Source organism: Oryza glaberrima, chromosome 7 (genome assembly GCF_000147395.1).
Source record: "Oryza glaberrima chromosome 7, OglaRS2, whole genome shotgun sequence".
Lineage (NCBI taxonomy): Eukaryota > Viridiplantae > Streptophyta > Magnoliopsida > Poales > Poaceae > Oryza > Oryza glaberrima.
Window position 1 is genome coordinate 17,928,140 of NC_068332.1, and position 19,581 is coordinate 17,947,720.

At 41.6% G+C, this 19,581-nt stretch overlaps 1 protein-coding gene and 1 pseudogene across 1 annotated transcript; one reads left to right on the forward strand and one right to left on the reverse strand.

The window, feature by feature from the left end:
- Positions 1–1,404: 1,404 nt before the first annotated feature.
- On the reverse strand, positions 1,405–7,523 carry LOC127779654 (putative disease resistance protein RGA3; annotated as a pseudogene).
- Positions 7,524–15,160: 7,637 nt separating this feature from the next.
- Positions 15,161–17,611, forward strand: LOC127780260 (putative disease resistance RPP13-like protein 1). Its single transcript, XM_052307185.1, has one exon. The coding sequence runs from the start codon at positions 15,161–15,163 to the stop codon at positions 17,609–17,611; it is 2,451 nt and encodes an 816-aa protein (XP_052163145.1).
- Positions 17,612–19,581: the final 1,970 nt, after the last annotated feature.

The window sequence follows — 19,581 nt, forward strand, 5'->3', positions numbered from 1 at the left end:
AATAGGCAAGGCGGTTGTCGGGACTTCTAGAAAGTAAAAAATTAAACCCCATTCATAACCATATTCGTTTTTTAAATTCTCAATGACAATAAAAAGGAAAAACAACGAGCGGGGTGTATAGGAGTATAGTTGCAGAGCCGCCGATGGTTGGCGGGACTTCTAAAAATAAAAAATAAATTCTAACGATAGTTTTGTTCGATTTTTAGAATCCCAATGACAATAAAGAGTAGGCGGCAGATGGGTCGTAGAGGAGTATAGTGGCATCGTTTGACGGGACTTCTAAAAGCTACAAAAAATAAAACCCAACAAGACAATAAGCTTTAAAAATACCAATTTTTAAGGTTCGGAACTTCTAAAAAGAAAAAAAAACCAATGATAATCATGGTCGATTTTAAAATCTCAACGACAATAAAGAAGGGAGGCAGCGGGCGAGCCATAAAGGAGTACAATGGAAAAGCCCCTAATAGTTTGGCGGGACTTCTAGAAAGTAAAAAAAATAAACCCGAACGATAATTATGTTCAATTTTTAAAATCCCAATGACAATAAAGAGAAAAGACAGTGGATGGGCCGTAGAGGAGTATAATGGCAGCGTTTGACGGGACTTCTAAAAATTATAAAAACGAAACCCAACGAGACAATATAATCTAAAAACTATAAGATCCAATTTTTAAAGTTTCAAGGAGAATGAGTAAAAATAGTGGCAAATCGAGCAAGCAAATAAAGAAGGATATGACAGAAGTAAGGGGTAGCAGCTGGCGTGACTTTTAAAAACTATATAGATGGAAATATGGGAATGATAAGGCTTATCTTTCAATGTCTTATGATAACGAGATAGCTATTTATTAAATTTTAAGCAAAATCATACTGAAAAATATATGATTGTGTTTAGGTGCTAGCCGCGCAATTGCGCGGGCCACCCAGCTAATTTGTAGTAATTGAACTACATATTGAGAAATTTCAGGTGCTTCTTAGGTCCAACAATATAAGCACTTCTAGATTATTTTTGTCCGAGTAAAAGTTAAGATAGAAAATTTAAATGCGAGGTGATTGATGTGACAAGTACTCATTCCGTCCTAAACTTGTATTTACAGCTAATTTATCTTTGTGATAGGTAGTATTAGACAACATATCCGTTGACATCGAGACATTCGTAATAACTTCGTCAATATTAAGATATGCTAGCTCAATTTTTTTTAAGATAATAAATATAAGATGTACATGTGTACATTCGTAGAAGTAAATACGCGCATGCTATGAGCGTATCGCCGTGCACGCCCACTTGTATTGATCCCAGATTCATATCTGAATCGTCGAAAGTTTGTGCAAGTCAAAATCTTCGCCGGGCTTGGTCTAAGTTGATTTAGAAATCATCACAATCAAAGGCATGCTAACATCGATTACAATTTACAAAACGCCATTTAGGTGATCTCTCAGCCTGATGTTGCCTCAGTCATGTACAAGTACAACAGCTCTGCAAACCGCAGTCAATTCCATTGTTCTTCATCGATTCTTTGGCTTTTAAACCTGCTGGATCATGATCACCAATTTTACAAGCGAATGCGGAAGGATACATGTCAGATATTATGTGGGAGCTTTTTTCCTGACACTTTCCAAGTGCTTCAGGTGTGAAATTAACCCCCGATCTCCTCCGATTTCTGTGGAGAAAGATTAACCGAACGAGAACCAACAACTAGCTAGCATGATGCGTCGATATAGCTTGCGAGAGGAGCCAACTGCCGGCTATCTCATCTTCAGAAGCCCATTTCACCAGTTCAGCTTGGACAATGCCCTTGACACTCCGGATATCAGTCACGTTACGTAGCTGCATCATATTAGTTCCTCTGCTGCAACGCACAAAGACACCGTTGGTTGTCCTGGACCTGGTACAACATCAATTACAAGTTAATTAGCATTTAGCATCAACAATCTCCTTCAAACGAAATAAAAGGCACCTACAAATCTTGAAGGCCAAATGTTACTTGATCATGTGTTTAAGATAAGCTAAGAATTCATCCAAAGAAACGCATTAGATTACTAGCATATTGCCCATGAGTTGCAAGGAGATTTTAATTAAAGAAAATTATTATTAACCCATTATTAACATATATCATCTTTTAATTTACATATATATATATATTTGTTACCAACATATGGATTCTCTAGGCTCCACACTATCTTTTTTTCCTTTCCATAAAAAATAAGGAGTTGGTGGTGGGGGTGGTTGACATATGGATCATACATTTCCTTTTTCTTTTCCAAATAGTAGGGAGTTGGTGTTGAGAGTGGTGGCAGATTCACCACTCACCACTACTCTCTCTTTTACAGGAGTATCGATACTGTTCACCAACACTAGCACCCATTTTACCTGCTCTCTGTTTTGTTATTTTTGAACAAGTTGTGTGATATAACTACAACAGCAGAAAGCACTAAGGTTAATATCAGCTCACTTGACACGCGACAAGCACAATCCAAATTCCAGAATCTACACAAATACAAGCCTATAATGTGAATTGTCATTGGTATATCGCTGGATAATTTGATTGTCATTGGAATACTCACACACACACACACACACACACACACACACACACAGAGAGAGAGAGAGAGAGAGAGATGTAAACAAATCATCAAACTCTACCCCAAACTAAAAATTTATCAAATTATCAAAGCAACATATCATTGGATGTATTCCATGTTTCTTCTGGAAAATGAAAAATCAGGCTAAAGTTGGTTCATTGTCAATGCCTTATAATATATATCCAAGTCAAACTCCATTGATGCAATTATTTGGGGATTTTTTTCAAATTTATTTGATGACCACGTAATTAGGATTGGCACGATAAATGGTACAGCATGTATGAATAGTTTGCTTTGATTTACCGCAGTAATAAGAGGGACAACAACAGAAGTAGTCAGTGACAAATTGAATAAGACTGAATCAAGCAGTACTACAGTAGCATGAGCAAATTAAAGGAAGTTAAAAAGAAAGAAAACGTACTAGAAAAAATGGTCAAACACTTCTACACAAGAATACCTTTACACAGATTTTGGAAAGCTGCACGCTGAAGTTTCACAGATAAAAATTCTGTATAATATCTCCATTCACACGGATATAAGGAATATGAGCAATCTTTGGTCAGTCTTCGCCCCTACTCTTGAGCCACACATCTTCATTATTTTCCAGTTCATCTGAATTATTCTTCAGCCAGTCCTCTTCTTCATTCTCTAACCACTCTCCCTTATCGTTCAGATGATCTGTAGCACTCTCCACCCACTCTTCCTCATACTTTAACCACCCTTCCCAGAACTCACATGTTTTCTTCTGTCGGTACTCGTTTATCGTCTCTTTCTGCCATTCCCCTCTCTTCTTCTTCACCCATGTCTCTCCATCTTCCTTCTGGCATCGTGCCTCTAGTATAGGTGAGCATCCTAATATTTGTAACTCTCTTAGGTTACATGGTAGGCCTTTCAATGGTAGTGAGTGAATTTGGAAACATGACTGCATATTTAACTTCTTCAGGGATGACAGAGTGACCAAGTTTGATGGGAGCTGCCTTAGCAGGTAGCAACAAGAGAATTCAAGCTCTTGTAGGGATGTAATCTGCTCAAGCCACTTCTCTTGGTGAAGAGAGATCACATCGATCTTGTGGAGACACAGAGTTCGAAGTGCTGAAAGCTTGCAAAGAAAATTATCAAGATCTAAAGACTGGGAAAGGTTATCCATTGTAAGGTCAGTGAGATATTGTAAAGTATGCATAAATTCTTCTTTTTGCGGAGAACCGGGAAGGGGGAGTTCTCTCCTTTTTGTACCCAGATCTTTGGCTATATTGAGGAGTCCACTTTTGAGAACAAGTGACTGGTCTTTGCCCAACCTTATTTCCCAGTTAGAAAACAGTCGGTTAATCTCTTCCTCAACTGTCAATATGATTTTGCGGCAGCCAGAAATATGTAGATTTTTAAGGTTGTTAAGACGAAGAATTCCACCCTCAAAGTATAGCTCCTTACAATTTGAAAGATGCAGATTCTCCAATGATATCAGGTTTTGACATGGAAGGATTAACTTCTGGGAGCAATCATTTATGCTCAAGTGTGTGAGGCTAGTTAGTTTTTGCAAATACCTGAAGACTGTTTCAGCATATGATCCACAACCCGTAAGAGAGAGTTTTCTGATAGCTAAGCCCAAGGACATCAAAGGTAGTTCCCTCAAGTTATCACATCTATTAATCTGCAGATTTTGCAGGTTTGAAAAGCTTTCTTCGTTCTGTGAATCTGCCCAATTTTCCAATTTCCCCATAGATTCAAAACACAGGATTTCCAAAGATTTAAAGGCCACATTTGAGGTTCCATAGACATCAGAACTAACATCCTTCATGGAGGGAAGCTCATGCAAAATTAGTTTCCTAAGATGATCAAGCTGTCCAAAAGGAGGAAGCACCTGGAGTTCTGTACAATGGCTTATCTCAATAACTTTTATATACCGGAGTTGTACGACCCAATCTGGAAAAGCCAAACCTGTGTAGCCAAAAAAATTTATCGTCTGCAGATTTCTTGGTGGGGACAAACACTCTAATATCTCCATGTCTTGATCAGGTTTAATTACCTCTGGTGGATTCATCAGATATCCTGATATATCTGAAGTATAATTCTTCTCAACTAAGCTAGCTTGAAGTGGCTGCTTTTGACCTCTGTCGAATTGACTCAACTCCTTTCCATATAGATTATATTTACCTCTAGAAGACTGATTTCTATCCCACTTCAGAGCTAAACAGGTAACATACTCCTTCCTTCCTAAGTTAGCCTGAATTGCCTCTTCTCGATTAGCCACCCTCTGTAGATCTGATATACAAAGGGACCCTTGGATATACCTCATGTCTTTAACTCAATTAACGTGTGACCATCCTCTGCTTTAACACGGTATTCATATAAGTCTTGGAGCCTGGTAAGCTGTCCAATGCCATGAATTAAAGCAACCGTATCTGCATCTGCATGCAAGTGCCGTAGGCCAACTAGTGAGTTCATTCTTCTTGGTAATTGTGTGAATCTACAACCTCTCAAACCAAGAACTTGGAGATTGCACAAGCTACATAATGAATCAGGGAGTTTGGTTATCCCACTGTGTGAAAAATCCAAGTATCTGAGGTGAGTCAAATAGGGCAGCATCTGATGTGTTGTGGTGAACTCCACAAATTGTGCAATGCCATCTTCTTCAAGTGGATAATCACCAATGCATGCTGTTGCTGAATTTGCTCTCAAGTTAGATAAGCTCAACAAGCGCAAGCTTGTTGACCTATTTAGAATGCTACCAATAATGTCACAATACCTTTTCAAAATGATAGCAACGATATCAACTTCCCCATCATCAAAACTGAAAGAGGACCACTCAGAAATGTTATCAGCAGTGTCATTGTCAGTAGTGTTATAAGACCTCTCAGAAATGCTATCAGCAGCATCATAACTGCCCTCCAAAATGTTGTAAATGTTGTTGAAACCTTTGCTAGAGTTGTTATGACGGAAGCCACCGAATAATATTAATGATCGCAACTGTTTAATGCTATACTCGGTCCATGGTATATTCATAGCATCCATATCTATGGACAAGTGACGTACACTTCGTGGGAGATTTCCCATTGTACAATCAACACCCTGATATTCATTAGATGATAAGGTGATTGCAAAGTCTCTAACCCAACTATGCATAATATACCAAGCTTTCCAAACTGTCGGTTGTAAGAAGCACTTATTGACTAGTTCATCAAACCATTCACCAGCTACATCCTCCAGTTTTCTTGCAACAGTAGTGTTGTCCAGTTCAACAAAACCATTAGCTATCCACATTTGGATCAACTCATATTTTTCAAATAAATAATTTCTAGGAAAGATTGAACAAAATACCAGGCATTGCCTCAAATATGCAGGTAATTCACTGTAACAAATTCCGAAAGATGATATTATGTGAATGTCGAAGCTGCAGCTTGAAACATTCCACCACCAACTTTCTAAGACTCTCTTCCAATACGCTTCATCCAAACAATTTCTTAATGATGCCCCAATGAATTTCGCTGCCAAAGGAGATCCATGTACTTTATCTACAATTTTTCTACCAATTGGTTCTAGAGCTTCTGTACTTTGATAACTGGCAAATGCATGATGCTTAAAAAGCTTCCACAGGTCATCATAATGTAGATAATCCAAAAATACCGGAGTTGTAGTTCCCACAAAGCTAGCCACACTATACAGATTGGTTGTTACTAAGACAACACTTCCAGGTGCTCCTTTCTTCAGTGCACTCCTTAAATCGCCCCACATTGCACGTATCTCATCAGATACATCATCAAGAACAAGCAAGAACCTCTTGCCTTCTATGACGCTCTGAAGTTGGACACGGAGGCTGTTTAGACTGAAAGCATGGTCCAGCATATTATGCTCAGGTTGCATCGATATGAAGATCTGCGCCATCGGTTCTTCTTTCCTGATGTTGTCAGTGAAATACACCCATGCAGATTGACCGCGGAAGTGCTCCTGCACCCTTTCGTCGTCGAAGATGAACTGAGCAAGAGCTGTTTTCCCCACTCCACCCACTCCAACAATTGGAATGACAGTTGGATTGCACATTGTACTGACAGTGCTGCTCTGCACCCTGGTGTATTTCACTCTGCTGCCCATTTTTTTCTGGTATGCTGCTGCTGATTCTGCAGGTTGGTTTCTCTGGTCAGATAGATCTATGCCCCGGAGAGCATCGATGATCCATCCTTTCCGAGATATCTGTGATCCATCAGCAGCACTTGCCCTCTCCTCAACCGATTCATCCGCCACGAAACGGGCATCCTCCAGTATCATCTCCAATATGACACCTATTTCCTCATCTCGCCCAACAACGAAGGGTTGGTCAGGGCCAGGGGGCAAAGCGGCGACGTCATCCCCCGGGGTTTCCAGTCCATCGTCGTCCAGGCCCGGCACGGGAAGAAGCGATTCGACCTCGGAGCACGCGCTGACGAGCTTGCCGACGGTGTACTTCACCCCGAGGAGGAGGCTGCTGCTATCGGAAGCTGCGGAAGCCTCCATGGCGTTGACCAGCTCCTCCGCCTCGTCGGCGGCCTCCTTCACCTGCCGCAGCCACGCGGCCGCCTCTTCCTCCCTGTCGGCGTCGACGCGCAGCAGGCTCTCGCCGCGGAGGATGCTGAGCTTGTCCTCCAGCAAGTCGAGCATCTTCATGGTGCCCCTGTACTTGTGGGCGTCGCTGCTGCCTCCCAGGTGGAGACGCAGCTTGCCGACCACCCTGGCGATAGCCGCCGGCAGCGGCCATCCATTATCTTCTACTACTAGCTCCTCCATTCTCGCGATTCGCGAGTTGCACTTGCAGGGGGATGGGGAATTTGGGCGGGGTGACAGTGACAACGACAGAGTGAGGCTGCGTCACCGGGAAACAGAGAGAGCAAGGTGAAAATGTTGGATCGTGGTATGACCGGCGTATACTGAGACAGCAAGAGTACGAGTCAAACTTCTTTTTTTTTAAGAAATATAGACGCGCTCATACCGCATACACTGCCATATAACCATCTCCAAAATAATGAACCGATATATTTTAAAATTAATATAGTCATCACGAACATATCACCGTCCATGGAACTAAAAGCTCACCTTTGAATTTTTTTTCTTAACGACCACATGGAACTCACCTTTGAACTTTTTTTCTTAACAACCACATGAAAAAAGTGTCATAGACTACTAGTGTGTCGTTAAAAGAATAATTCTCTTATATTTCTATACTTTTTGCGTCCCATAATATAAGAGATTTTGCCCCTATAATTTGTTCTATTATTAAAATAGCCTTGAAAGGAGGCACCATGTTCGCTGTGGAGGCTAGAAATTTCCATATTAATCGGAGAAAATATGAATTATTTCCACCGTTAGATTATAATAGGTCTAGATTTTAACGTCTGAGATTTAACATAAACTCGACATGTTAATTAAGAGATACAGAGTACCGTACATGCGCAGAATTAGAATCAATCTCTACATGCAAACGGACTCAAAAGAATTTTGTCCGATTTCCTAAACTAATCAGAGTTAGGTTCTAGATTAATTAGGCTATAATGTATATATAAATGAAGCAGCAGGCAACGAAGCACTATAGAGCCCTATTTTAGATCCGTTATGTTGATCCGTAGTATTAGAATAATAAATACTATAGCGAGCAACGGAAATCTACAGCAGTGGGTCAAGCCGTGCGGTTGCACGATGTGCAGGACTCGGGTGATGCACGTCAGCAAACAGAAGGTAAGATGGCATGTGCACAGCAGTTAGCCAGGTGCACACCCTAATCAATACAATTAAAAAGTTTTCCTTTGAAAATATAGGTTCCAAAATAAACTTAAAAACAAAAATTGGAATAAAAAAACAATACCAATAATAAATATGTAAATCGTCTTTGCCAAGTATGTATTTTTATCTATATATATTATTATACATATTATTAAGATAGCTTTAGAAAATCATCACAAACGTCCTATAGACGTAGAAATCTTTATTATTAAGACAACTCGGAAAGATGTACGATATTTATTCTAAAGGATATAAATTATCACATTGATCGAAGAATAAAATCCAAGCCATTAGACTATAGTAGAACCAAATTATAACGGCGAAGATTGATAACACAATTGTATCTTTAGAACTAAATAATGGTATATAGAGGAGTATAGTGGCAACGTTTGATGAGAATTCTAAATATTATAAAAATAAAATCCAACGAGACAATAAACTCTGAAAACTACAAGGTCCAATTTTTAAAGGTTTGGGACTTCTAAAAAGTAAAAAAAAAAACCCAATGATATTAATGTTTGATTTTAAAATCTCAATGACAATAAAGAGAGGATGGAGCATGCGAGCCATAGAATAGTACAGTGGCAAAGCTGTTAACGGTTTGGCGGGACTTCTATAAAGTTAAAAAATGAACCCGAACAATAATATGTTTAATTTTTAAAATCTCAATGACAATAAAGAGAGGAGACAGCAGGCGGACCGTAGAAGAGTATAGTGGCAGCGTTTGATGACACTTCTAAAAATTATAAAAATGAAACTCAACGAGACAATAAACTCTAAAAACTACCATGTCCTATTTTTAAAGGTTCGGAACTTCTAAAAACAAAAAAAAAACAACGATAATAGTGTTCGATTTTAAAATCTCAGTGACAATAAAGAGGGGAGGCAGTAGGCGAGACGTAGAACAGTATAGTGGCAAAACCACTAACGATTTGGCGGGACTTCTGGAAAGTAAAAAATGAACCCAAATAATAATTATGTTCGATTTTAAAATCCCAATGATAATAAAAAGAGGAGGCAGCGGATGGGCCGTAGAGGAGTAGAGTAGCAGCATTTGATGAGAGTTCTAAAAATTATAAAAACAAAACCCAATGAGACAATAAACTCTAAAAACTACAAGATCCAAATTTTAAAGTTTCTAAGGAGAATGAGTAAAAATAGTGGTAGATCGAGCAAGCAAATAAAGAATAGGGTGACTTTTAAAAATTATAAAATTAAACACAGGAGTGATATGGTTTGGTTTTTAAAAGTCTTAAAATAACAAGATAGAGAATGAGTAGAAATAGTGGTAGATCGAGCAAGCAAATAAAGAATAGGGTGACTTTTAAAAACTATAAAATTAAACACGGGATGATATGGTTTGGTTTCTAAAAGTCTTAAAATAACAAGATAACTATTAAATAAATTTTAAGTAAAATCATATTAAAAACAGATAATTCTTTTATATGGATGTTAGCCACGCAATTGCGCGGGCCACCAGCTAGTTCGTTTTAAAATATAAATATTTTTAGGATTTAAAATTTATACCTCATTAAAAATATTTCTACAGCACTTATTTCAATACAAGAAAATTCACACATTTTTAATTAAAATTCAAATTCAATCGTAATACGTGCTAAACAAGCCTTTTACTCACTTCGTTTCATAATATATTGGATATGTTTTTCCTTCTGCGCAAAAACTTAAGAAAGTAGTATAAGTAAGTCATGGTACAAAAGTTGACAACTGAGAAATAAACAGTATTATAATAAAATTTGATAGATAGGGAAAAAAATCTAAAAGTTAGTAAACGTTTAGCAAAGTTTCTTATATTTTCAGAAAAACGAAAAAGCACAAAATCTCTCGTACTATGAGAGGGATGAAGTATTTTGGAGAACTAGGGATGGAGGCAGGCCTAGAACATATAAGACTGGAACCCTAGTCCTATCTCCAAAATCATGTTTATTTATAAATTCTGTAGAAATCAGTAATCTTCGGCTCCGCCACTATTTGGAGCGTAGAGACTAGAGAGTAAAATCGAAAAGAAAAACTCGGACCCGCTCATGGTTTTGCACCCAGTCGGTACGGGCTCGATCGTGGGAAAAAAAATGGTATTGAAGGCGAAAAATCCAAACCATGGTGCCCACTGAATCCAACCATAGCATCCATCAAGATTTTTGACAATAAGCCACTAAATACGCGCGCCTTTGCAAACTTACCATTCAATCCGTGTGCCTTCTCTAATACACCACTAGGAGTGCAAATTTCTTGATTTCATACCACTTTCTCTCCTTCCCGTCACTTTTTCTTTTTCTTTTTCGTTTTCTGTTTTTCTCTTCTTTTTTGGGACATTTTTACCCCTGGTCCCACCTGTCAGGTAAAAGAGATAGGGGGATCAAGAGAAGGGGATCGGGAACAGGGAGGCAGAGCGCGTGCGCTCCCGTCCTGTCGCCGCTCCGCCTCCAGTCCCGTCGCTGCGCCGCCTTCTCGCCGGGCCTTGCCACCCGCCGCTGCCGGCTAGCCTCCTTGGCTCGCCATCGGCCAGCCTCCTTGCCCCGCCACCGGCCGGCCTCCGGTCCCTCGGGGACCTAGGGTTTTGAAGATAGAGAGGGGGAAGGGGGTCACGGTTCAAGAGATCATGGCGCAAGCGGCAAGCTCCTCGATTCCATCTGAGCTCTCTTCTAGGTAATGCTATAACTCTCCACATCTCCATTATTTGCACTAACGAGCTGAGGAACAAAACTAGGACGGATTTGGTTAGCGGGCGAACTAATTTTTTTTAATCTCATTTTTCTTGTTCGTATGCGATAGGACTGACCATGATGCGGAGTTTAGCGTGTGCATTCAGTTCGGTCAGTTTACAGCTAAACTTGATGATGGTACTTGTGTTGAAGTGGTGCGTAAATGGCTTGAATGGGTTGTGGACTATCATCAGTGCACATTGGAGAGTTTGGAAAAGGATTTTGTAGCAAGGGTAAAATGGGGCAGCAGCCAACATGTTGTGATAAGTGGCTACGACATGAGCACTGGTGAGGAAACACCGTTTAAGGATAATATGGATGTAGCCCATGCAATGTTTGTTAGGAAGAGTGATAGAAAGTTGATTTTGTTTGTTGATGCGGCGGACAAGCCTATTCAGTTGATGACTAACTCGGTAGTTTCAGAGGACAATGAGGTAGCAATGGGTGAAGTTGTGACAGACAGGCAAGGTGATGTTCAAGAATGCAGCAGTTGTATTGATTGGGATAGTCTAGAGATAGCTCCAATTCCACATAACCAAGTTCCTCAGCTTGCTATTGATTGGGATGCATTGGAGATAGAACCAATTCCACAACATCAACTTGGTTCTTCTATGCCTTTGATGGAGGAAGATGAAATGTATACATTTGTTGGACTTAGAGCTGAGGATGAGAGAGCCAAGCAAGATAGACTTGAGGCTGAGAGGCAAAGGAATTCAGTGCCTACACCAGGTTTAGCTCATACTGAAGGGGATTTGAACCTTAACGAGGCAGAGATTGCTGTTAATGATGTAATACCTGGTGAATCTGAAATTTTCTATGACAAAGATGATCCTCCAATGGAAGTTGGAAGCTCATATGTAAGCATGAATGAATTTAGGTCAGCTGTGAGGCAACACGCTATAAAGGGACAATTTCAGCTTGGGACAGAGAAGTCTGATAAAGAAAGGTTTAGGGGCTTTTGCACAGCTGATGAATGCCCATGGGCTATCGTGGCTAGGCTGATGCATAATGAAAAATCCGTGAGGGTACTAACAACTAACTAAACAATGTGTCATATTTCAAATATTGGTTTGTCTGTATGAGTTGTCTCATGGTTATTCCCTTTTTGTTTTGTATGTTGCAGGTTACCTTGAACAAATTTTCCCATACTTGTGCATCAACCGGGAGAGTAAAGACCAAAATGGCAAGTTATAAGTGGGTGGCAGAGAAGACAATTCCTTTTCTAAAAAAGGATCCAAATATTGGTGCAAAGAAGTTGATGGAGGACTTACAAACCAAGTACAATGTCACTTTAGGATACCATACTGTGTACAGAGGTATGGTCATGGCTAAAGATAAAATTTTTGGTACATGGGAAGAGAGTTTTGCATACTTGTTTAACTTCAAGGCTGAGGTTGAGCTGAAAATGCCTGGAAGTGTTGTGGAGATAGATGTACAAGAGAATACTGATGGGGTTTATTTTCATAGATTTTTTTGTGCATTTAAACCTTCGATTGATGGTTTCATAAATGGATGCCGGCCATACTTGAATATAGACTCCACAGCCCTTAATGGGAGTTGGAATGGTCAGCTAGCTTCTGCTATATCCATAGATGGACACAACTGGATGTTTCCGGTTGCATTTGGTTTTTTTCAAAGTGAGACCACTGACAATTGGACTTGGTTTATGCAACAGCTTCATAAGGCCATTGGAAAACAGTCACACTTAGCAATCAGCTCGGATGCTTGTAAGGGGCTAGAGAATGCTGTGAAAAGTGTATTTAGTACAGCAGAGCATAGAGAATGCTTTTTGCACTTGATGCAGAATTTCATCAAGAAATTTCATGGTCCAGTGTTTGGGAACATGTACCCTGTAGCTAGGTCTTACATGACAGATAAATATGAGTATTACATGAATAAAATTCATGAGGCAAATTCAGATGTGAAGCCATATCTAGAAACTTATCACAACCTACTTTGGATGAGGAGTAAGTTCTCAGAAAAGATAAAATGTGACTTCATCACCAACAATCTGGCAGAGTCATGGAACAAATGGATCAAGGATATGAAGGATCGTCCTATTGCAGATCTCGCAGATGGCATCAGAGCAAAGACAATGGATCTATTTGCGAGACGGAGGAAAATAGGTGAGCAACTAGATGGTGTTATGCTCCCTATTGTAGTTCGTCAACTGAATGCAATGACTAGAGATTTGGGTCACTTGAAGGTAGTGCAAGGTAATAGGGACCTAGCAGAAGTGACTGAGATTACTCTTGAACATGATATTAGTAGGCATGCTGTCAATCTTACAGAACATACATGCACTTGTAGAGAGTGGCAAGTTTCTGGCAAACCATGCCCACATGCATTAGCTCTCATAATATCAGCTAGAAACCCAAGAATGGCTGATTACCTGGATCCTTGCTATTCAGTGGAAAAGTATAAGCTGGCATATGCAGGTGTTATTCATCCACTTCCAGATAAGTCCCAATGGCCAAAAGTCAATATTGGTTTCAAGTTGCTGCCACCTCTCACTAAGAGGGACGTAGGGAGGCAAAGAAAGAATAGGATAGTTGGGTGCCTTAAGAAAGGAAGCAAGCCTAGGACCAAAGGAAAGTGGCAGGTTCAATGTAAGAAGTGTCTTAACATGGGCCATAGACAAACATCCTCAAAATGTCCATTAAATGGTACCAAGAAAAAAAAGGTAGCCACATACATTTACTTCTTCTAGCATATTGTACATTAATCTTTATAAATCATTTAACTTGTTTTACATTTTTTTAGGAAAAGTCGTGCCAAACAAGGAAGACCACTAGGTTCAACTAGTGATGCAGTGGGTTCTAGCACACCTAAAAGATGCAATCAATGATTCCAGCAATGCGAGTCCTGGGCCTGTCACTAGAAGGTATGATTTTTCTTTAGTTCAATGGTATGATTGATTCTCGAAATTTTACTAACACTCAGTTCATTGAAGGCAATTGGCATTGACTAATGTTGTTGGAGAAGGATTGAGTCAAATGGCAACCCCTTCGAGGCCTACTAGAGCTGCAAGGAAGATCACTCCAAAGAAAGAGAAAAAATGAATGCTTTTCTAAATATAATATTTAGTGTTGTGGATGCTTTTGTAATGTGAAACATGGGACACAGCTGGTTGGTTTCATTTTGTTCTCTGAACTTGTCAAATGGTTATGTAATCTGGATGATGTTCTTAAGTTTGCTATTGAACTTGTTAGTTCTCAAATGGTTATATATGCATTATGGGTACATGCTGCCATTTTTTTATCTGTGACCAAATTATGGGTACTTTCTTGACTTGTCAAATGCTGTACAAATTGCAAGGTACATGTTGCCAAAATTTAGGGTACATGCTGTCAAAATTTTGCTTACAAGCTGTCAAAATTTTGGCATCCGGAGCAACAGTTCATGTATACACATATATACAATACATGCAACAATATATGCAACAGTTATATGCCACTATCCTGCTCAGAGAAGAGGAACAGCAGGGCAGCAGGATGCCATTTTGTTCTCTCCGGCGATAAAATTTTGCTTACAGCAGCAGACAGACTCACGGCAGCCGGCGCGCGACAGGACGCTCTGCCTCCCCGTTCCCGATCCCCTTCTCTCGATCCCCCTATCTCTTTTACCTGGCAGGTGAGACCAGGGGTAAAACTGTCCCAAAAAAGAAGAGAAAAACAGAAAACGAAAAAGAAAAAAAAAAGTGACGGGAAGGAGAGAAAGCGGTATGAAATCGCACTCCTAGTGGTGTATTAGAGTAAGTTTAATAGTATAGCCAACTACTAGCTCCAATTCATCTATATCCAATCTAATAGCTTATTCATACAATAGTTACATGCTACACTATTAATACCTGGTCCCATCTATCATACACACACTGCGTCTTGGAGTCCGTGCTACAGCTGGCTATAAATCTATAGCCCGCTACTCTTCTCTCTTCTCATTTATCCCTTTAAAACCTACTATTGTACCTGCTCTTAGAGAAGGCACGCGGATTGAATGGTAAGTTTGCAAAGGCGCGCGTATTTAGTGGCTTATTGTCAAAAATCTCGCATCCACTGCGTCGCGGCTGCCTGCTTTGGTCAACTGCCCACTTCGACCACCGAGAGCTACTCGAGGAATGGTCGGGCCGGAGCTGACGGTCGGCGGGTGGTTCGCCGGCGCCGTGATCTCCAACTTGGTGGCGAAGGTGCGGTCCGCCATGGAGCACCACGCCGCCCTCCGGGCCGCCGCCGGCGACATGCTGTACGGCGTGGAGGCCGCGCTCCCCCGGATCAGGATCCTCGTCGAGGCGACCGAGCGCAGGGCCATCTCCAGGGCCAGCTTCGCCGCGTGGCTGCAGCAGTTCAAGGACGCCGTCGCCGAGGCCGAGGACCTGCTCGACGACCTCGAGACGCGGAGGATCCGGGCGGCGCTCAGGGCCAGGGGCAAGGTCGGCTCCGCCACGTCCCTCGCGCTCAGGTTCCTCAGGAACCTCGTCCTCTCCGATGGGGATCTCCAGAGGCTCAAGAACGTCCTGGCCAAGCTGAACAGGATCACCACCGACGCGACCGGCTTCCACGACATACTGAAACTGGCCGACGACGACGTGGGGGCGATGCGATCGGTCCTTCCGGTGCCAGCCACCCCGCCGGCGGTCATCGGCCGGGACGAGGAGCAGCAGCAGCTTCTGAAGATGATTTTACGCCCCGGCGCACCGCCGTATCCTCAGGATGGAGCTGAATCCTGCTCTGGTGTTTCTGTCATATCAGTTGTGGGAGCAGCTGGTGTGGGCAAAACCACTCTTGCTCAGCTGATTTACAGTGATCCAAACGTCAAGGAGGCTTTCCTGTTGAGGGGATGGGTGTTTACCTCTCGTAGCTGCAGTCGAACGGGTCTCGAACAAGATATCATCGAGTCTTTTGCGTCGGAGCAAGAGGAAAATCTGCAAAGAAAGTCGGTTTCATCAGAAAGCAGTTTGATTGATGTCGTACGAAACAAGAAGTTCTTCCTAGTCCTAGATGATGTGCAGCATAATCTGCACAGCCAATGGGATTCCCTAAGGTCGACACTGGCAAGAGGAGCAAATGGCAGTGTTGTATTGCTAGTATGTCAATCGAAAGAAGTTGCAAATAGTTTGGGAGCGACAGCTCAGGTTCCAATGGGTTACCTGCCATCTCCAGTGCTCTGGAGAGTATTTGAGCACCATGCATTTGGGAATCAGAAAAGAGCTTCCCTCGAGTCAATTGGTAAAAAGGTGCTCCAAAACTTGCATGGATTGCCTTTGCTGGCAGAAGCAATTGGAAGGCTTCTGAGACAAAGATTAGATAAGGCGCATTGGCAAAAAATTTCCTCGAGTCCCTGGTGGCTCTTTTCTGAAGATGAAGACAATGTTGCGCTACCTTCAGTGGCAATTATGTGTGAGCATCTATGTGATCATCTTAGAAAGTGTTTGTGCTATTGTTCAATATTCCCATCTGGTTATTTGTTTGAAAAGAATATGTTGATTCACATGTGGATAGCTAGTTTCATGCAACAACATGACGGGATTGGGATGAAAGAAATGGAAAAGGAATGGTTTGATGAGCTTTTCCGCCGATCATTCTTTCAGCCCACAATCTGGAAAAATAGGTACATCATGCCTGATATGATTAGAAAGCCATTATGTTCCATTGTTGGAAAAGAATGCCATGCTGCTAGTGAGTTGGGAGAACAGAAAAGACGGCTCCAAGATTACCGCCACCTAGCCATCAGTTTTCCTGATTTTAATGTGCACCTAGACTTGAGAAAGGACAACAAGTTGCGGACCATTTTGCTTTTTGATGGTCGCAAAACAATCAAACCACACGAAGCATTTGCTAATATTCTGTCACACCTAAGTGGCCTGCGAGTATTAGATTTCTCTTACAGTGAAGCTAAATTGGAGAAGGTTCCTGATTTCATTTACAAATTCACACACCTAAGGTTTCTGGATCTCTCCTTTACTGGGATGACAGTACTTCCAGACTCCCTCTGTAAGCTGCACCTACTACAAGTTCTTGGATTACGAGGATGTCGGTTCAAGGAGTTACCTAGAGCTATAAATGAGTTAGTGAACCTCCGGTTCTTATATGCAGAAGCTCACACGGTTTCCTTGATATACAAGATAGGGAAGCTTACTAATCTCCAAGGGTTAGATGAATTTCTTGTTGGTAGAATGGATGGGCACAAAATAACAGAACTAAAGAACCTGAATGAAATCAGTGGACAACTATGTATTGGAAATCTGGACAAAGTAGCAAGCACAGATGTAGTGAGTGATGCTGAATTATTCAAAAAAAGGCACTTAAAGAAGTTGGTATTCAGATGGGGGTTGACAGCATGCAAACCATTAGCCGAAGCTGATGGTTTCATGAGAACTCTTGCTGGCTTAAAACCAAATACAAATCTTGAAGAACTGAAAATTCAGTGCTACATGGGAGTTGGATTTCCATCATGGATGGCGGTTAAGCTAGCACAGGCCTTAGAGTTTAAGCTATCTCTCCACAACTCATCTCATTTCTCTCCAATTCACCATTGCGTCCTCAACTACCAGCTAATCTTCTTTGCCTGATGCGCCATCCGAACTGCGAGTTGAAGACCTCATTTGCCACTTGTTTTAGCAGTTGTGCTCCCCATTGCAACCTTCCTTGTCTTTCCCCCGAATTCTGCAAAACAGCCCAATCCGACAAAAAGGAACAAGCATTATATATAATGTCAGTTGGGTTATTTGGTAAGATTTGATCAAAACAAGCCTTATTTCTTGCTTTCCAAATGGCCCAAATTATAGCAGCCACACCAACTAGCATTAGTTGTTTTGTAATTTGTCACAAGGTTGAATCCAGGAACTTAAAGCATGTCTCAAGTCTTTAATCTGATTCATACCAAAAGCACAAATCACAACATTCCAAGTGAATCTAACTAAGGGACGGTCAAAAAATAAATGTTGAATTGTTTCTTCTGACGAGCATATTACTGTTGATTTATTGCCTAGATGCATAGATTAGTGAATTTGCCCACATCTGGCTTCACATCTCTTAACAATCAGTTCGAACATCTGCAGGAGGTGGAAGATAATGTGTTCCATTGTTTTGAGCAGGGCAGTAACATCGTTTGAATTTTTTTTATTTTCTCTTTCCTCTGCAATTTGCTAACTACAATTTACCATGAAAAAGATCCAGTTCACCAGCATGAACAAGGAAAATCCGGAAATTCCAACAACATTCAACCCTGACCCACAAAGAAGGGTGCACTGGCGAAACATGAGATGCGCAAAGAGCGTGGCGTACCTCAGCCTTTCGGCGTTCGTCATGTCAGGGAGAGCCGTGGCCTCAGCCGCCGCCACCGCCAGCCCGCCCGTCGGAGTCCAATTCACCTTCACGTCTGAGCATTCGGAATGGTCGATCCTCAGCCCACGCAAAACCTGCCATCCAACAGGCAAGGTTAAATGGAAAGGGAGGCGAGAGCATTTCGTCGAGCGATTGGTGGGCACGGCTCACCTGCCGCGTCGGAGGCCGGAGGCAACCGCAAGGAAGTGGAGCCGTGCCACTGCCCACCCCGACGCTTGCGCCGAGTGCACCTACCCACGCGCCGTCGGACTACCGAAGTAAGCCGCCCGCCATCCACCGGACGACTCCTCGCTCCATCCCGCCATCGCCGCCTTTTAGAAGAGAGTCCCGGTGTTCTCTGCCAGTAGAAATCTAAATTTATATCTAGTTTTATTTAGGATACCACCTATTAATAATAGAAATATGAAAGGGCATAACTGTTAAATAAAATATGAACGTGGAAAGCTAAATTCGTACTACTCTTTTGAAAACTAGCAATGCACAAGTAAGGATCTTCTACCATAATGTTATTATCATTACAGTCATTGATATGTGGGTCATATTCTTTTATTGTTCTACACGTCAGTTTCTGTAATGATAATACCATTATATTAGAGGATGTGAATCCACAATGTGTACGTCATGAACACCACCCACTCCTCTCGATCGGAGCCGTCGTCACCGCCGCCGACGCCATCCATTCCTTCCCAATCTCCAATTGCAGTCGCCGCCTCGTTGCTTCGTTTCCTCCGGACAAGGGCCATGGAATTGGCCGGCGCATCGCCACCCTCCTGGTCTAGTGGTCTTGGTCAGAGTTCTGAGGTTTTCTTGTCACGCATGTGTTAGCTCCTAGCTAACCTGCAAATTAGAATTCCACTGGCCTCCTCATCCGCCGTCGTCCCGCCTCTGGGCCGAACGCGAATTACGCACAAGCATGCGTTGTGTGCGTCCGTGTACATGCATGGTACTAGGATAGATCTGGTAAAATCTCCTACCAGAAGAAATGACCATTGTCAGGTGCAGGAGAAGCACAGCCAACCACAGGTCATGTTCAGAACTATCTCATTTTGCAAGCTGAAACATGAAAATTGAGGTTGAACAAGCATCTCGCTTACAAATCATACCATTGAACTTGCACAATAACATAGACTACAAACAAAGTACTAACTGATAGCAGGTACTAAACTACTATTCTATTAACTGATAATACATTATC